The sequence below is a fragment of the Nicotiana tabacum genome, chromosome 3 (genome assembly GCF_000715075.1).
Source record: "Nicotiana tabacum cultivar K326 chromosome 3, ASM71507v2, whole genome shotgun sequence".
Lineage (NCBI taxonomy): Eukaryota > Viridiplantae > Streptophyta > Magnoliopsida > Solanales > Solanaceae > Nicotiana > Nicotiana tabacum.
The window spans coordinates 2334136-2349983 of NC_134082.1; the positions used below are offsets into that span (position 1 = coordinate 2334136).

General features: G+C 36.0%; 2 protein-coding genes across 2 annotated transcripts; both read left to right on the forward strand.

The window, feature by feature from the left end:
* The first annotated feature begins 4632 nt into the window (after positions 1–4632).
* On the forward strand, positions 4633–6643 carry LOC142174700 (putative galacturonosyltransferase-like 4). The gene is made up of 2 exons (XM_075240786.1): positions 4633–4938; positions 5826–6643. Exons 1-2 carry the CDS (start codon positions 4674–4676, stop codon positions 6641–6643), a joined length of 1083 nt encoding a protein of 360 aa, XP_075096887.1. The 5' UTR covers positions 4633–4673.
* Positions 6644–10779: 4136 nt separating this feature from the next.
* LOC142161619 (putative E3 ubiquitin-protein ligase RF298) lies at positions 10780–15307 on the forward strand. The gene is made up of 4 exons (XM_075249072.1): positions 10780–10917; positions 11219–11262; positions 12068–14055; positions 14558–15307. Exons 3-4 carry the CDS (start codon positions 12118–12120, stop codon positions 15059–15061), a joined length of 2442 nt encoding a protein of 813 aa, XP_075105173.1. The 5' UTR covers positions 10780–10917; positions 11219–11262; positions 12068–12117; the 3' UTR covers positions 15062–15307.
* The last annotated feature ends 541 nt before the right edge of the window (positions 15308–15848 follow it).

Consider the following 15848-nt stretch of genomic DNA (forward strand, 5'->3'; position numbering starts at 1 on the left):
ATACGACACAAGGGTGAGGGTAACCTAGGGGTCATTTGGTGTCAATTTAGAACAGATCTGAGTTTGTTCTTGTTTGGTCCGAATCTTCAAAAGAAGATTCGAGAAGCTCGGAAGTGATTCGAGCCAAACAAGCAACAGATCCATACCTAGGGTGGTTAGGGGAAGCTATGGTGTTATTTTGGAAGCCATTGGAAAGGTTGGAGTTTTCAGACCCACCTTCGATTTAGTATTCGAAGAGTTGAGGTCTGATTCGAAGAAAACTAAGGTCAGATCTGTGTAGAAGATGTTCAGGGGGTTCTAGGGTGTTATTTTGGTGACCGGCGGCGTTGATGCCGCCGGGTTTCAGGCGGTGGGATCCTAGGGCGGCTAGGGTTAGGGGTGAGTTTTGGAAGGGACGATGAACAGGGAAGGAGGGGGGTGTTTGGCTAGGGGCCGGGGTAGGGATTTGGGATTTATATAGAGGGAAGGTGAATTGATACTAACTGTTAGATCAAGTAGAATGAAGGGCCAGGATCAGTTCATTAAACCAAACGATGTCGTTTGGTTTAATGCCAGGGTCGGCTGAGTCGGGTCAATGGGTCGGGTTACGGGTTACAGGTAAGGGGGTGAGATCTTAACCGTTGGTTGGATTTGATCCATCGGTCCCTGAGAAGCTACGACCAAACGCTGTCGTTTTGGCTCGTCTGGATTGGACCGGACTTGGGGCTGCCTGGATTGGGCTAAGGGGGGGTAATTTGGTTTTGGGCCTGGATTTTAATCCAGGTCCGATTTTCACATTCTATTTTATTTTATTTTATTTTTTATTTCAATTTTCTAATTTAAATTCCTAAATTTAATTATAAAACAATTTTAACTTCTAGACAATATTAATCACTTTATAACAACTGTTCAACATACAGACAAAACATTAATCACATAGTGGAATATTTAAAATAGAACAAAAATGCATATTTTTGTGTTTTTATTTTGAATTAATGCATAATTAAATCCTAGATATGCATGCAACATGTATTTTATTTTATTTTTCATTTTATTATGACAACGTAAATATTTACGGACATAAAACAAATATTTAACAAACACCACGCAAATTCACAAATTGCATACTAACAGAAATTTATTTTATTTTTGATTTATTTTTGGAGTAGTTTTCGTAAGGCAAAAATCACGTGCTCACACTGCTCACGCGTTTTACTATTCACCCAAGTACTGTTCACCCAAGTACTGTTCATACTGCTGTGAAAATTGCAGCAACTTTTCTTCTAGTCTAAATTAATCCGTTAACCTTTCGAGATCCACCCGAGGCCCTCTAAAATCTCAACAAATATACTAACACGTCCCATAACATCATGCGAACTTAGTTGAGCCTTCGAAATACCAAAAATAACATCAAAACACCAAAATCACATCAAATTCAAGCCTATGAACTTTGAAATTCCTAAATTCCACCAACGATGCTGAAACTATCCAAAACAACTTCGATTGACCTGAAATTTTGCAGACATATCCAAAATGACATTACGAACCTGTTCCAACTATTGAAATTCCATTCTGACCCCGATAGCCTATTTTCCACTGCCGACCGGAAATCGCTAAAGACTAACTTTCGCCAATTCAAGTCTAATTCTACACCGGACATCACAAAAATATTCCGGACACACTCCTGAGTTTCAAATCACCTAACAAAGCTATCCGAGCCATAAAATCCGCATTCCGAGGTCGTTTACCAATAAGTCAACTCTCGGTTGACTTTTCTAACTTTAAAGCTACTTTCAGAGACTAAGTGTCTCAAACATTACCAAAACCATTCCGGATTCGATCCGACCAACCCGATACCACATAACACGGATAAACAAAGCATAAAGAAGCAATGGGGGAAAACAGAGCGGTAACTCATGATACGACTGATCGGGTCGTCACATTGCACGAGTTTATTTAAATAATAGTTCAGACAATACAATACAATACAATACAATACAATACAATACAATATAATATAATATAATATAATATAATATAATATAATATAATATAATATAATATAATATAATATAATATAATATAATATAATATAATATAATATAATATAATATAATATAATATAATATAATATAATATAATATAATATAATATAATATAATATAATATAATATAATATAATATAATATAATATAATATAATATAATATAATATTTGTATTCTCAAAATTATTTTCTGGTTATTTAAATATGTGATTATTCGCTAATTTATCTTAAAAAAGCAACTCTGCTGAAATAATACGGTCATAATGTCTACCATCTCTATTGTCCTCAAGAGGAATGATAAGGGGTCGATCAAGCTGAGATAGCAAAGAGCACCTCAGCCATCGTCGGGGTCAAATCATCGGAAAGCGTATATCATAGAACAAGCGTTGTGTTCGAGCAAACGATGAAAGATATAGTCATAAGAAAGCACGTCGGTCAAAAACCATTGGATAAAGGGGAAATGAGCTATATATATGAGGAGAGAGCTCATAGAAGAGGGGGATTTTTCGGAGGAGAGCAACCACAACAGAGGAGTCAAGAAGAATTTCTTGTTTATCGACAGTCACCTCTCTTCCCTTTCTTTGCTCCCATGATTATGATGTATCCCTGCTCTGGATGCAAGCTCATCTCTCATGTTTGATGTACGATTATCACATTAATAAATCTTATATGTTCCTACTCTTCTTTTATTTCACACTTCATATGCTTGGATCTGAAATTAATTATGTTTGGTTAAGATTTACCTTCTTTATTATCAATAATGAGTTCGATAAAAGAGTTCTAAACTTTTTGCTCAAACAATATCTTTTTAACTTTATGCATTCATTATCTGAAATGTAAGCTATTTTAAAGTTGGTTAATGTTCGATGATAAGAAGAGATTAAGTTCTACATTTTCTAACGGAGAATATTATAAGAGAGAGTTTCGAAAACATGAGACTTTTGTGGTCTATTACGAATGTTATGTTAGTTACGTACCTATTTTTATAAGAATTGATAGAAAAAATAACATAAGAAATCGATAAATAAAATAAAAAATTATTTTTGTCTGTGTTCAATATAATTTTTCAACAAAAGGAAAAGTGTGCTTGGTATAAATGAAAATATTTTTTAATTTTTTCATATCCGAATGGTCTTAAAAATTAGGAAATCGAAATCCCTGGTGGGGTAGGGAAAATAAGTATGGCTATTTCACACTAATTGCCTCCTCCCAATCCCCACCATCTCACCTCTCGCACCCTCCACCCCGGCCCCCTCATACTCGTGCCCCTACCCCTACCCCTACCCTACGTACCCACCTCCTCGCCACCCATCCCTGCCACCCCCACACCCACCATAACCCACCTTATCAATCCACCACCATCCTTACCCATATTCGCCATCACCCCGCATAATGTTTGCCTAGATTATACATAAATGCTCTGAGGACCCATCACCCACACCCCATCCCCCTATCCCCCGAAAAAGCCATTTTGTGGTGTTTTGTTATAGCCATTTTTCTTGGAAAATATTTTACACCGAAAGGAGAAATATGACTTTTCTCACTTATGGATAACAGTAATTATTTTTCTTACGATTATGTTAACTCTTAATTTTATATCGTTTACTCTAACCAACATTTATATATTATTATTAATTATTAATAATCAATAATATAAATCCTATTTGATTTGTTAATAAAATTATTAATCTTATTTTTCAAAATTATTTTTCACTCACCAACCGAGCACCAAAATACATTTTCTAAAAACAAATCATGAAAAACATTTAAAATAAAAAAAATATTTATGAAAAATAAATTCCGTCATACAGTTATCCATAAGCCGAATTAATAGCCAATTGACAAGAGGGGTTGCTCTGATGGTAAGCAACCCCCACTTCCAACCGAGAGGTTGTGAGTTCAAGTCTCCCCAAGAGCAAGGTGGGATGTTCTTGGAGGGAAGGATGTCGAGTTTCTATTTGGAAACAGTCTCTACCCTAGGGTAGGGGTAAGGTCTACGTACACACTACCCTCCCCAGAACCCACTAAATGGAATTATATTGGGTTGTTGTTGTTGTTGTTGTTGACTTTGGATTAATTACAAGAAAATATCCTAACCCCTCCAGCCAAGCAACGATCAAAATAGAAAGTCAAATTCTTAGGTATTTTGTTTGTCTCATAATATCTAGGCCCATATTTCCTTTTCAAAATATGTGTTTTCTAACTATAAATTTGCAAGATTCACAATTTTGACTTCAATATATATTTTTAGTTCTTTCTACTAATAGAATTATTTTTAGATAAGACAAATGATGGATGCTATAATTATGGAAAAGAAAAAAGAGTAGAAGCTGAGGTAATTCATTTATTTAAGCCCCTCAAAAATATCATTGACTCTAGTTAATCCATGAAAATGAGTTACTAATTGCAAGGAATTCGAACAACTGCCTCAAATACATTATTCGGAAGTAACTAAAAGGATAATATATATAAGAGTCAAAGGTTCCTAAACAAATAGAATTCTCTCCCTCACAATCCTACCAACTTTTATCCTTTATTCTTTATCAATCAATCATTTATAACCTCTCCTAAACCTTCTCTTAACCTAGCTTCCAATGGCTGCTTCAACTTTCTTTCCCCTAATGCACTATTCTATATGCAAACTACAGGATGGCCTTTTGGAGTTTTTTTCCTTCTTTTCATCTCCTTGGCCTCCTGTTTCTCTCCCTAATTAGCAACCAAATCTCCTTGATCACCACCGCTACGACCACCACCACTACCACCAGCGTCCGTGTTGGCGTTATTTTGAAACCAACCGGCCTGCACGTTCCCGTCTTCCGGGAGGCACCGGCTTTTCGCAATGGGAGAGATTGCGGTTCGTCGGCCGTTGATCATATTCATGTCGCCATGACCCTTGATGCTAATTACTTGAGAGGTAATATTGAAATGTGCGACTAGCTTATCTAAAAACTTTAAGTTGTCTGGCATATCATACTTTTAATTACTTTATAACATTATGTTTCTACATGCCTGCTGATGATTCATTTTCAAGTAAAAATTCGGGTAAAATCCTGTGCAATGATGTTGTAAAATATTTACATAACTATATCATTTATAATGCATGTAAAATTTTATGATAAATATTAATTATAAGTAATTTAAAAAATAGTACTAACTAATTAACATGCTACAATAGGTCAACTACCTACTGGTGTAAAATGATATTTAAACTGTATGAAATACATGCAAAAATGTTTTTCTTTTTACATGACAATAAGATATTTGAACTCATGAACATCTTGCATGTACTCAGGGGCGGATGCACACTTCCTCAAGCGGTGTCATGCGATACCGCTTTGTCGGAAAACTTTACTAAAAATATGTATTAATACTGTACGGAAACGGATAAGTAAGAAAAAATGACACCACTTTACATAAATTGTGCCTTGGTGTGTTGATTTTATGCTTGATTTTGCTCTATGAGGTCAAAGGTTCAAACCTCAACTAGCACATTTTTCTTTTGTAAATATTTGAGAGAGCCTTTGTAGTTAAAAATTGTGATGAAGTAGAATTGGACTCAAAATCTTTTTTAACTTAAGACTCAACAAAGCCAATAAACTAAGGTTATTTCTTGTCTAAAAGTATGATAATCAAAGTGACATTTCAGTTCTTCTATAAATTTCGATACCGCTTACAAAAATTCCTGCATACGCCTCTGCATGTACTCAGATATACTGTATCGAAATATATAATTATATATTATAAAAGCTTAAGTCGTTAGAGACAACATGTTATTAATTACTTAATATTTTGTCTCTGTAGGTACCATGGCTGCTGTGTTATCCATCTTACAACACTCAACATGTCCAGAAGATGTCATGTTTCACTTCCTATGTGTAAGACATGAACCTGTGGTATTTTCTAGCATTAAGTCCACTTTTCCCTACCTCAATTTCAGGCTCTACAAATTTGATGCGCACAGGGTCCGTGGCCTAATTTCAAAGTCCATTCGTCAAGCCTTAGACCAACCATTAAATTATGCGAGAATCTATCTGGTTGATCTAATTCCAATGGACGTGAAACGCGTAATTTATCTTGATTCTGACATAGTTATTGTTGATGACATCGCAAAATTATGGCAAGTTGAACTTGGTGACAAGATATTAGCAGCACCTGAATATTGTCAAGCAAATTTCACAACTTATTTTACTGAAACATTTTGGAATGATCCCAAATTATCGCGAACATTTGAAAGGCGAAAACCATGTTATTTCAACACAGGAGTTATGGTTATGGATGTGGAAAAATGGAGACAAGGAAATTATACACAACAAGTTGAGAATTGGATGATTGTTCAAAAGCAAAAAAGAATATATCACTTAGGTTCTTTGCCACCATTTTTACTTACTTTAGCAGGAAATATTATGCCAGTTGATCATAGATGGAACCAACATGGATTAGGTGGTGATAATATTGAAGGTAAATGTAGGAATTTACATCCTGGGCCAATTAGTCTACTACATTGGAGTGGTAAAGGTAAACCATGGTTGAGATTGGATTCAAGAAAACCATGTACTGTTGATCATCTATGGGCTCCTTATGATCTTTATCGTTCCTCGAGGCATACCTTCGAGGAGTAATGTATGAAACCAAACAGATAGAGACGGATTCAAAATTTATAGATCTTACTGTTGAACTATTAATGTATTTTTAAAGTTATTGAGTTCAAAGTTTAATATTTATTGAAATTAAATACAAGCTCAGTGTCAAAAATCTTGGGTTAGCTGAACCTATACCTTCTTAGCTAGATTTTCAATGAAAAAAGAGGCGGATCTAGCTCGGGCTCTGCGAGTTCAACTGAACGTATTGCTTTCAATACAAATTATATATATATATGAAAAAGAAATTAAAATTTATACATATAACAAAATCACACTTATTTTAAGTTCACTAATTTTAGATTTTGCACATGGTGCACGATGAAATGCCTATAAGGTTTGGAGTTTAGAAGGGAAGCAAGAAAATCAGAAGATGAATATTAAAATAATAAAGTAAAGAAATTATATTATATCAAAATTATAAAAAAAGGAAAATTTGTCGACCACTATATAATTTTTGCTTGTTTTGCCTCTTGAAGTTGTATAATAGAGGTATAAAGGAAGGTTTTAAAAAAAAAAATAGATTTCTCATATTCTTTGTTGTATGTGTGTATGCAAGAAATATGGCCATAAGAGTATTTATACCATGTCGTTTATTTTTTTAATTTGATCATGTCATGCGAAATTGAGTTCTTAAGATTATTATTTTTCATTAATTAATTAATTATATTCTTTTGGATGTACAATATTGTTCTTGTGGATGTTCAAAAAAGAGTAAATCGTAAATTATAGCATAACACTCCATCACTAGTACACAATTGTGATGCGTTTCTATCTCATGCTAATGAATATAAATTTGTCCTAAAAAAGCATAATGTTGAATGTGTTTAGGTTACAAAATTTAAAAAAAATTTAAAAAAGAAGAAGAAGATAAGTTTCTGAAGATGATAAATGCGGATCGTGTTTAGTTAACTCAATAAAGAAAGAATAATTACAAAGGAAACTTTATACAATTGAAGAGACAAAGTAATTAGCTCAAATTTGGCTGGGAAAGAAAAAAAAATATTATAGGCAGATCATACCAGATGTATTATGTATACCAAAAATATTATATATGTCTTTTTAGCACACAAAACCCCGCAAATCTGTATAAGATGAAATTACTAACATTTACGCAACAATTTAAATCTTTTATGCAATTTGTTTACTTGTTTAACCATTCAGTACATACTTCTCCGTAACGATCCGACCGGTCGTTTTGAACTTTAGCGCGTCGTTCAGCAGTTTGGGGCCATGAGCAGCTTCACTTCAGGTATTATGACTTGTATGTATGGTCGGAATTGAATTCCGGGGAATTCGGAGTTGATTTGGAAAGGGAATTCTCATTTCGAAAGCTTTAAGTTGAAAGAATTGACTAAGATTGGATTTCAGAGTAAACGACCTCAGAATCGGGATCTGAAGGTTCCAGTAGGTTCGTATGATAATTTCGGACTTGGGCGTATGCCCGGATCGAGTTTTGGATGACCGGGGGACGTTTTGGCGCCTATTGTGGAAGTTAGCATTTTGGAAGAAATTTCATAAGTTTGGGTTGAAGTGCATTTCAGTATTATCGATGTCCGTTTGGGATTCTGAGTCTGGGAGTAGCTCCGTATGGTGATTCTGGAGTTGGGAGCGCGATCGGAAGTGAATTCGGAGGTCCGTAGGTCATTTTGAAGTCATTTGGCTAAAGATAGAAATTTGAAGGTTTTTGAGAAGTTTGACCGAGAGTTTGACTTTTCGATATCGGGGTCGGATTCCAATTCTGAAAGTTGGAGCAGGTTCGTAATGTCGAATATGACTTGTGTGCAAAATTTGAGGTTAATCGGACGTGATTTGACGGGTTTCGGCATAGAATGTAGAAGTTTGAAATTTCAAAGTTCATAAAGTTTGGATTGGAGTATGATTCATGATTTCGACGTTGTTTGAGGCCGCGAGCGAGTTCGTATCATGTTTTGGGACATGTTGGTATAATTGGTTAGGGTCTCGAGGGCCTCGGGTAGATTTCAGAAGGTTAACGGAATAAATTTTGGACCAAAGAGTTGCTGAAATTTTCTGCAGAAAGCTGTTTTGACAGCAACTAGTGCAATCGCGGAGCTGGATTTGGAAGCTTATATCTCGAAATTTATAAGGAACCTAAAAATTTGCAAAACATAAAAGTTGTTGTCCTTGCATTCTAGTTTCCAAAAATATAAACCATTCATGATTTGGACAATTTATCAGAAAGTTATGATTGATTGAAGATGGCTGGTGGAGCAGTTTCGACAGAATTTTCTGATGCTTGGAGCCGACTTTAGAAGCACTTATCTCGGAATATATCGAGAGTTATATGGTGTGCAACCTATCAAATGAAAAATCTTCGAGTCTAGTTTCTAAATCTTTAAATCGTTTATCATTTTGATATTTTCACAAGGAGTTATGTCATTTTTAAAGAAGTTTAAACTGAGCTAAGGTGCTTTAAGAGATTTTACAGCTTCATTGCTTTCTTACTGGTTTTTACTACTCTATAAATCATGTTGATGTACTTTTCGTGATTTCCTATCATTTAGTCTTTAGTTATGATTATTACTCACTGAGTCGGAGTACTCACTTTACTCCTTGCACCTTGTGTGCAGATTTAGGTATTTCTGAACCCGGTAGCGAGTATTGGTTGATCAGAGGCAGAGTCATCAGAGTTTAGCAAGGTAGCTGACGGCGTTCGCATCACTGCTTTCCTCCCTCTTGATTTCATTATACTGTATTTAGTACATTTCAGACTTTTCCGTTGTATTTAGACCCTAGTAGATGCTCGTAAATTGTGACACCCCGATGTCGGGCTGTATTCATTTCCGCACTTGTTTTATTTCGCTAAATCTATACTTGTTCGGGATTTATCCTTATAAATGACTAAAATTGACTTATTAAATTGTTAAAACTAAATTTGGGGATTGTGTCAGCTTGCCTTGTCTCCACGAGAGGTGCCATTACGACCGGGTCCGATTTGGGATCGTGACATTTTCATAGAAAAAAATTGGCATTTATATTTAATTAATTACGCTAGATTGATTTACATAAAACTTTTAAGTATAAATGTAATCGAGCGTTCAAGTCTTCATTTCAAATAAAATATTGTTGGTAAAAAGTTATCATTGCCACATTAACTTCAAATGGGGAACCAAAAAATCGTGATCAACTACGACTTTTTGTTGTAACAAATAATTTTGTGGCTATTTAGGTAAATATTGCAACATGCTTAGCAACTATAGCAAAGAGAGTTAGTTTTGGCAATTTAATTTTTGTGGCCAAATTCTTTCACAAAATTGTAAATAACCATGAAATTGTAGGCACTAACCATAATCTTTATACTAAATTTGTTCAATTCTGCTCTTCCAAATTCGTTCAATTTTATTCTTGATTTACGAAACATTAACGTTGAAATTCTTGATAAACTAAATTAACTCTTATTTTTAGTGCTTTTATTTACCTTTATGCATACATCATAGTTAAAAAAGGAAAAAAATTGTTTTGTAATATTCCAAATTATAGACTTAAATTCAGTTTTTACTATTCCAGTTCCATTTTTCTCCTTTCAATCTCTTATTTATGTGCTTCAACTATCCGATATTCCCGTGGGTCTATCGGAAACAACCTCTGTACCTCATCGGGTAGAGGTAAGGTCTGTGTATACACTACCTTCCCCATACCCCACTTGTGGGATCTTATTGGGTCGTTCTTGTTGTTGTTGTAACTATCCGATATTCGGAACTCATTAATCAATTAATTCGAAGTAGGTCAAGCAAACATTATGGGGTCCCTTTAATATTTATTTTTTTTGCTTAATCACTTAGTATCTGAAACACGACCCGACTAATTCGAAGTTATACCCGATTAACTCAGTATAAGGCTAGTTTGGATTAGTCTCGAATAAGCTCCTTACACTAGCTCGATTAATTCGAATTCACGCAGAATATACCATCTATGCAGATAAAACTCTTTCTAAAATGTCGTCCATTACTCGCCTCAAATCCAAAATATCTAATTAAGGATAAAAATTTCAGTCATACAGTAAGAAAAAAAATTCCATAAATGAATGGAAATTTGCAATGACCTAACCCTGGTTAAACCAATATCATCAAAAGTGACCAAAGACAAAAAAAGACAAAGGGTTAAGTTAACCCACAGTCCCCCACGACTCCAAAGCCGCACCTGCTGAGAGCATAGCAAATACACACACACACACACACACTAGTGTGGACTCTATAGACTACCAAGAGCCAAAAAAGAAGAAACAGAATTTTTTGGTGAGTAACCCTTTCGATTACAGTTTACTTTTTTCATTTTGTTATTGTATTTCAAGAATACCCCCAAAATGTTACTTTTGGTGTAATTACTGGCCAAAAATGGTGACCCTTTTGATTATAGATTGAATTTTTGCTATATTTAGTTTTATTATTGGGCTCTGAGCAAGAGTTTGAGCTGAGGGTTTCTTGGATTTTCTGTTTGATTTGCTTGTTGGGTGAAAACTGATAAATTATTGCTTTATTTGCAAATTTTGAGTTATGGGTATTTTCCCTTTTGATATTTTTGAGTGTTTTTTGGCAGAAAAATTGATTCTTTTGCAGCTTCACCTATAGTGTGTCGCAGAGGTATGCTTGTTTCCATTTATTTCTGTTTTTTTCCCTTGTTGTTGTTATTTTTTTCCTTATTCAGATAATATTGTGAGAATCTCTAAAATAGATAGCCCTTAATTTGTCTTAATAGACTGACTATTGAGTATTGATATAGAGAAGAATGGATATAAAAGATTCGTATACGATCCCGACTGGTTTTGGTAGGATGTGTAGTTGTATTTAGATAATCTTCTATAAATAGAGTAGTCAAAAGCAAAAAGCGCAAAAATGCTTTAAGCGGAACGTTCAATTAAAGCATGCTTTAATGAAGAAAACAACAACAACAAGAAGCCCAGTGTAATTCCACAAGTAGGGTCTGGGGAGAGTAATATGTTCGCAGGCCTTACTCCTACCTTGAAGTAACGAAGAAAAAAAAATAGAAATGTAATGCAAAAAATATGTAACTATAAACACAAACAATAATTATGTGGGTAAAAGAGAAATACTGTAATTAAGCTATATCTATATGCTGTCGTGCTCCTAAAGACAGAACCCATCAGTGATGGTGCACATCCCTTAGCACGTTCAGGCCTACACTAAAGCACCAATTAAGCAAAGGCAAAATGGACAACTTGGGCTTCACCGAGCTTCAAGGCTTGAGCGCGCTTTAACAGCCTTTAACAATGGTTCTATTGTTCAGTCAATGAGAAATCTATCAGTTGCTTTTTCTTCTTTTGTCACTATTTGAAAGTTTTTTTATTCTTTTGCTGCTATGTTCTCCTTTCATTTTTTATTTCCGCTACCTAGCACATTATTACTAAATGGCCTTCCACTGCAACAGTGGGAACTGCTGATAAAGATTCGAGTAATACGATTACAACGGAACGTCTAATGATTGTTGAAAAGAAAATGAACATGGTGAATCATAACAACGGTGAATGTGCTGATGAGAAGTCATTGGCAATATCAGCTCAGGAAAAAGGAAGTAGGAACAAGAGGAAATTCTTATCTGAGTCTCCTCTAGATATTCCTGTTGATGCACCGGCCCTGTCCCTTACTGAATTTCCAAGATATGAATTATTAGAGGAAAAACTTCAAAGCACACCTAATGGGGTCGGTTCACTCGAGGGCAGGTGTCATCAGTCCAATGAGAAACAAGGAGTGGAAACCTTACAACACGCCGATTGGGACGATACAATAGCATGTCAGCTAATGGAACTTTTATTTCATAACTTGTCCGCAACTTTCCAAAGTGCAATCAAGAGGATTGTTGAATGCGGATATAGTGAGGAAATAGCTGAATGGGTCATTTTAAGGAGTGGCCTTTATCACGGTAGCAAGGATGCTGTCTCAACTATTGTTGACGGTGCCTTGGCTTTACTAAGTAGGGAAAAAGAATTGGATTCCTCTACACCTCTCATATTTGAGGATTTAAATAGCCTGGTTGAGTACACAATGTTGGAGATGATATGCGTGCTGAGGGAGGTTAAGCCAGCTTTTACCGTCGCAGAAGCAATGTGGTGCCTTTTAATATGTGATCTGAACCTGTTACATGCATGCGCCATAGAAGGAGATCTTCTTGGCGAGCTATGCAGTTTAGAAAGTCCACGAGAAAGCTCATGTGGTTCAAAACTTGCTCAAACAAAGGAGGCTTCTGAATTGATTCAATCGAACATGGATAAACTACAACCGCCAAAACCTTCAATGCCGATTGCTCAAAGTTTGCATTCTGAAGTTCCTTGTGCCGATGTAATCGCTCAATTGCAGGAGTCCATATACTCACATCTTCATGAAGTGGGAATTACAGGGAACCAGAGTTCCTCAGGGCTTATCAGGGAGAATATATTGTCTTTGTCGAAAGCAGCAATTTTAGAAGACATAGCTGGAGCTGCGAAACGGGGGTCATCTAAGAAGGATATTCTTAGGCAAAAGTCATTTCATTTCGAGAAAAGCTACAAAGGTCGTATGGGTAAGGGTTCCTTTAAAGCGAAACTCACCACCTGGGGCAGTATGGTTTTGGACAAGACGCTCAACTCTGAATCTGGTTCTTCTGGTTTTGTAATGAAGAGTACTTACTCTAAGGTAACGACTTCACTTAAAACCAATGGTCCTTTAGCTGAAGGAAGCTCTCATAGTTCAAGTACCTCCCCGTCCATCGCACCTTCAAGTGAAACTTCTAGTGTGCAACCGGCTCAAGATACTGTTTGTGCATTGCCTGCTGTTAACACAAATACCCCTGCTGTTGTAGACTATTACGCTGGTATTCCGTACGATGAGTCTTTGGGCAAACATGTCCCACAAAATGAGAAAGATGAAACTATATTGTTGCTAATTTCCCGTATGCAGACGCTGCAGAAAGAGCTCCAAGGGTGGACTGATTGGGCCAATGAGAAGGTTATGCAGGCGGCTCGGAGGCTTGGAAAGGACAAGGAGGAGCTTAAAATGCTGAGGCAAGAGAAAGAAGAGGCTGATAAGTCTCAGAAGGAGAAGCAAATGGTGGAGGAAAACGCCGCGAAGAGGCTTTCTGAAATGGACTATGCATTGTCAAATGCCAGTGGCCAGATTGAGATGGCTAACTCTTCTCTTCGCAGGCTTGAGGTGGAGAATGCTGTGCTAAAGAAGGAGATGGAGGCTGCGAAGTTGGCTGCTGTGGCGTCTGCTACAAACTTCCACCAAGCCGTTGCAAGGGAGCAGGAGATATTGAAGAAGTGTCAAGCATGGGAGATAGAGAAGGGCTCACTGCAGGACGACTTCTCTACCCTGAAGCAAAAAGTAGCTCATTTGGAGCAGGAACTTGAGAGAGCCAAAAAGCACCAGAACCAGTTTAAGGTATCCTTTGTAGGAATAAAATTTCTTTGCCTTCTTGATTGAGGTCTTAACTGTTTACCAGTATTGTTAGTCTATATGTCATACCTTCTATATAAAGCTAGTAGGGTTTTTAGGCCGTGAATGAACTTGTTGTTGCTGGTACACTATTGATTCTGATTTACTTATAACTTCCAGTAATGGTGGCTCCCTACGTTGCTTGGGCTCTCCGAAAATGTCATTGAGGATCCAACATGGGTGTGGCGGCATTTTGGAGAGCCCGCGCAACATAGGCGGCTCCAACACATATTCAATAAGTCTTGCTTTTGATAATTTAGTTGCAGTTTGATGGTCTTTCTAGTATAAGCTTAGTCTATTAGAAGAGCCTGGTACAATTTTATTTGAAATGATTTAAATCAAATTCAAGCGATTTACCTTTGTGTGTTGCACACTTTTAACTTGTACGAGAAAAACACAAAGTGCTGTACATTTTCTAGTTTCATGCTAAGATACCAAAGAATTGCAGGCTCTGTCGGAGCAGGAGGAGAGGGAGAAACAAAGGGTTCTTCAGCAGGCTGATTCTGTTAAGGCTGAAAGGGAGCAACGGGGAGTTGAGAGTAAAATGGAGGAGGATAATATGAGAGAAATGGCGGAGAGCAACATGCAAAAGTGTAAAGAAGATATCCAAAAGCTTGAGAGTGAAATAGCTCGATTGAGATTGCAGTCTGAAGGTTCAAAAATAGAGGCACTTAGAAGAGGCATCGACGTGAGGCTGCAGTCTCCTAAAATCACAAAGAACTCTGCACTCTTTGACAACAATTTTGGCTCTAGAAGTGTGGAAATGGAGAGGGAATGTGTTATGTGTTTGACCGAGGAAATGTCGGTGGTTTTCCTCCCGTGTGCCCATCAGGTTCTTTGTGGACAATGTAACGTGCTTCACGAAAAGCAAGGAATGAACGACTGTCCGTCTTGTAGGACGCCAATTAAGAAGCGGATTAATGTTCGATTTGCTCATTCTTTTAGCAGTTAGCACATTCAAGATGGTGGCAGAATCATCTTAAGAATGATGCCCTGATCCATTGTCAAAGAACAGACAAGGCATGCATTTTATCATGTCTCTTTCTTTGGCTTTACTTTCATACCTTAGCTAAATTAGTTGATACAAAACTGCAAAAAAGGTACAGATAGGTAGAAACTAATGTTAAATTAGTTTAGAATATGAGGGACTGCCTAATGAGCCTTGTAAATTTTTAGTGAAGGTTTCATATTTAAGTGTTACATCTTCTTGTTTATTTCCCATCATTAAGTACTATAGTACTTGACAGGAGAACTTGGTTCTTTTAAATTACTGAGTTAATCCTGATCATCTTGTGTAGTGGTTTTGTTTGGATCGATTTTTCCCTGAAAAAAACCTAATCAAATCAGGTAAGTCGGTTCTTCAAATATTGGAACAAAACCAAACTAATTAAGTCTTTTTATTGATTCGGTTTTTGGTGATTTTTCGGTTATTTATCGGGTTTTTTCTTAAATATGAGACTATACTATCAAACACATATTCCGGTGACTACATTTTTAAGGTAATATTATCAAATCAATTGCTCTTTCAGAAATCTATCATTTATCAAGATATATTGATGATAATTTAATCAAATAGTGATGAATAATTTAAGTACTCAATTAATAATTGATTATTTTTAACATGAAATAAAGTTTTGTACTTAGTAAAAGAAAACTACCAATCAAACTAAAATGTAAATGCAAAGAATTATATTGTTATAAAAGCAAACTAGACTAAAAATACAAATGACTAATATGTA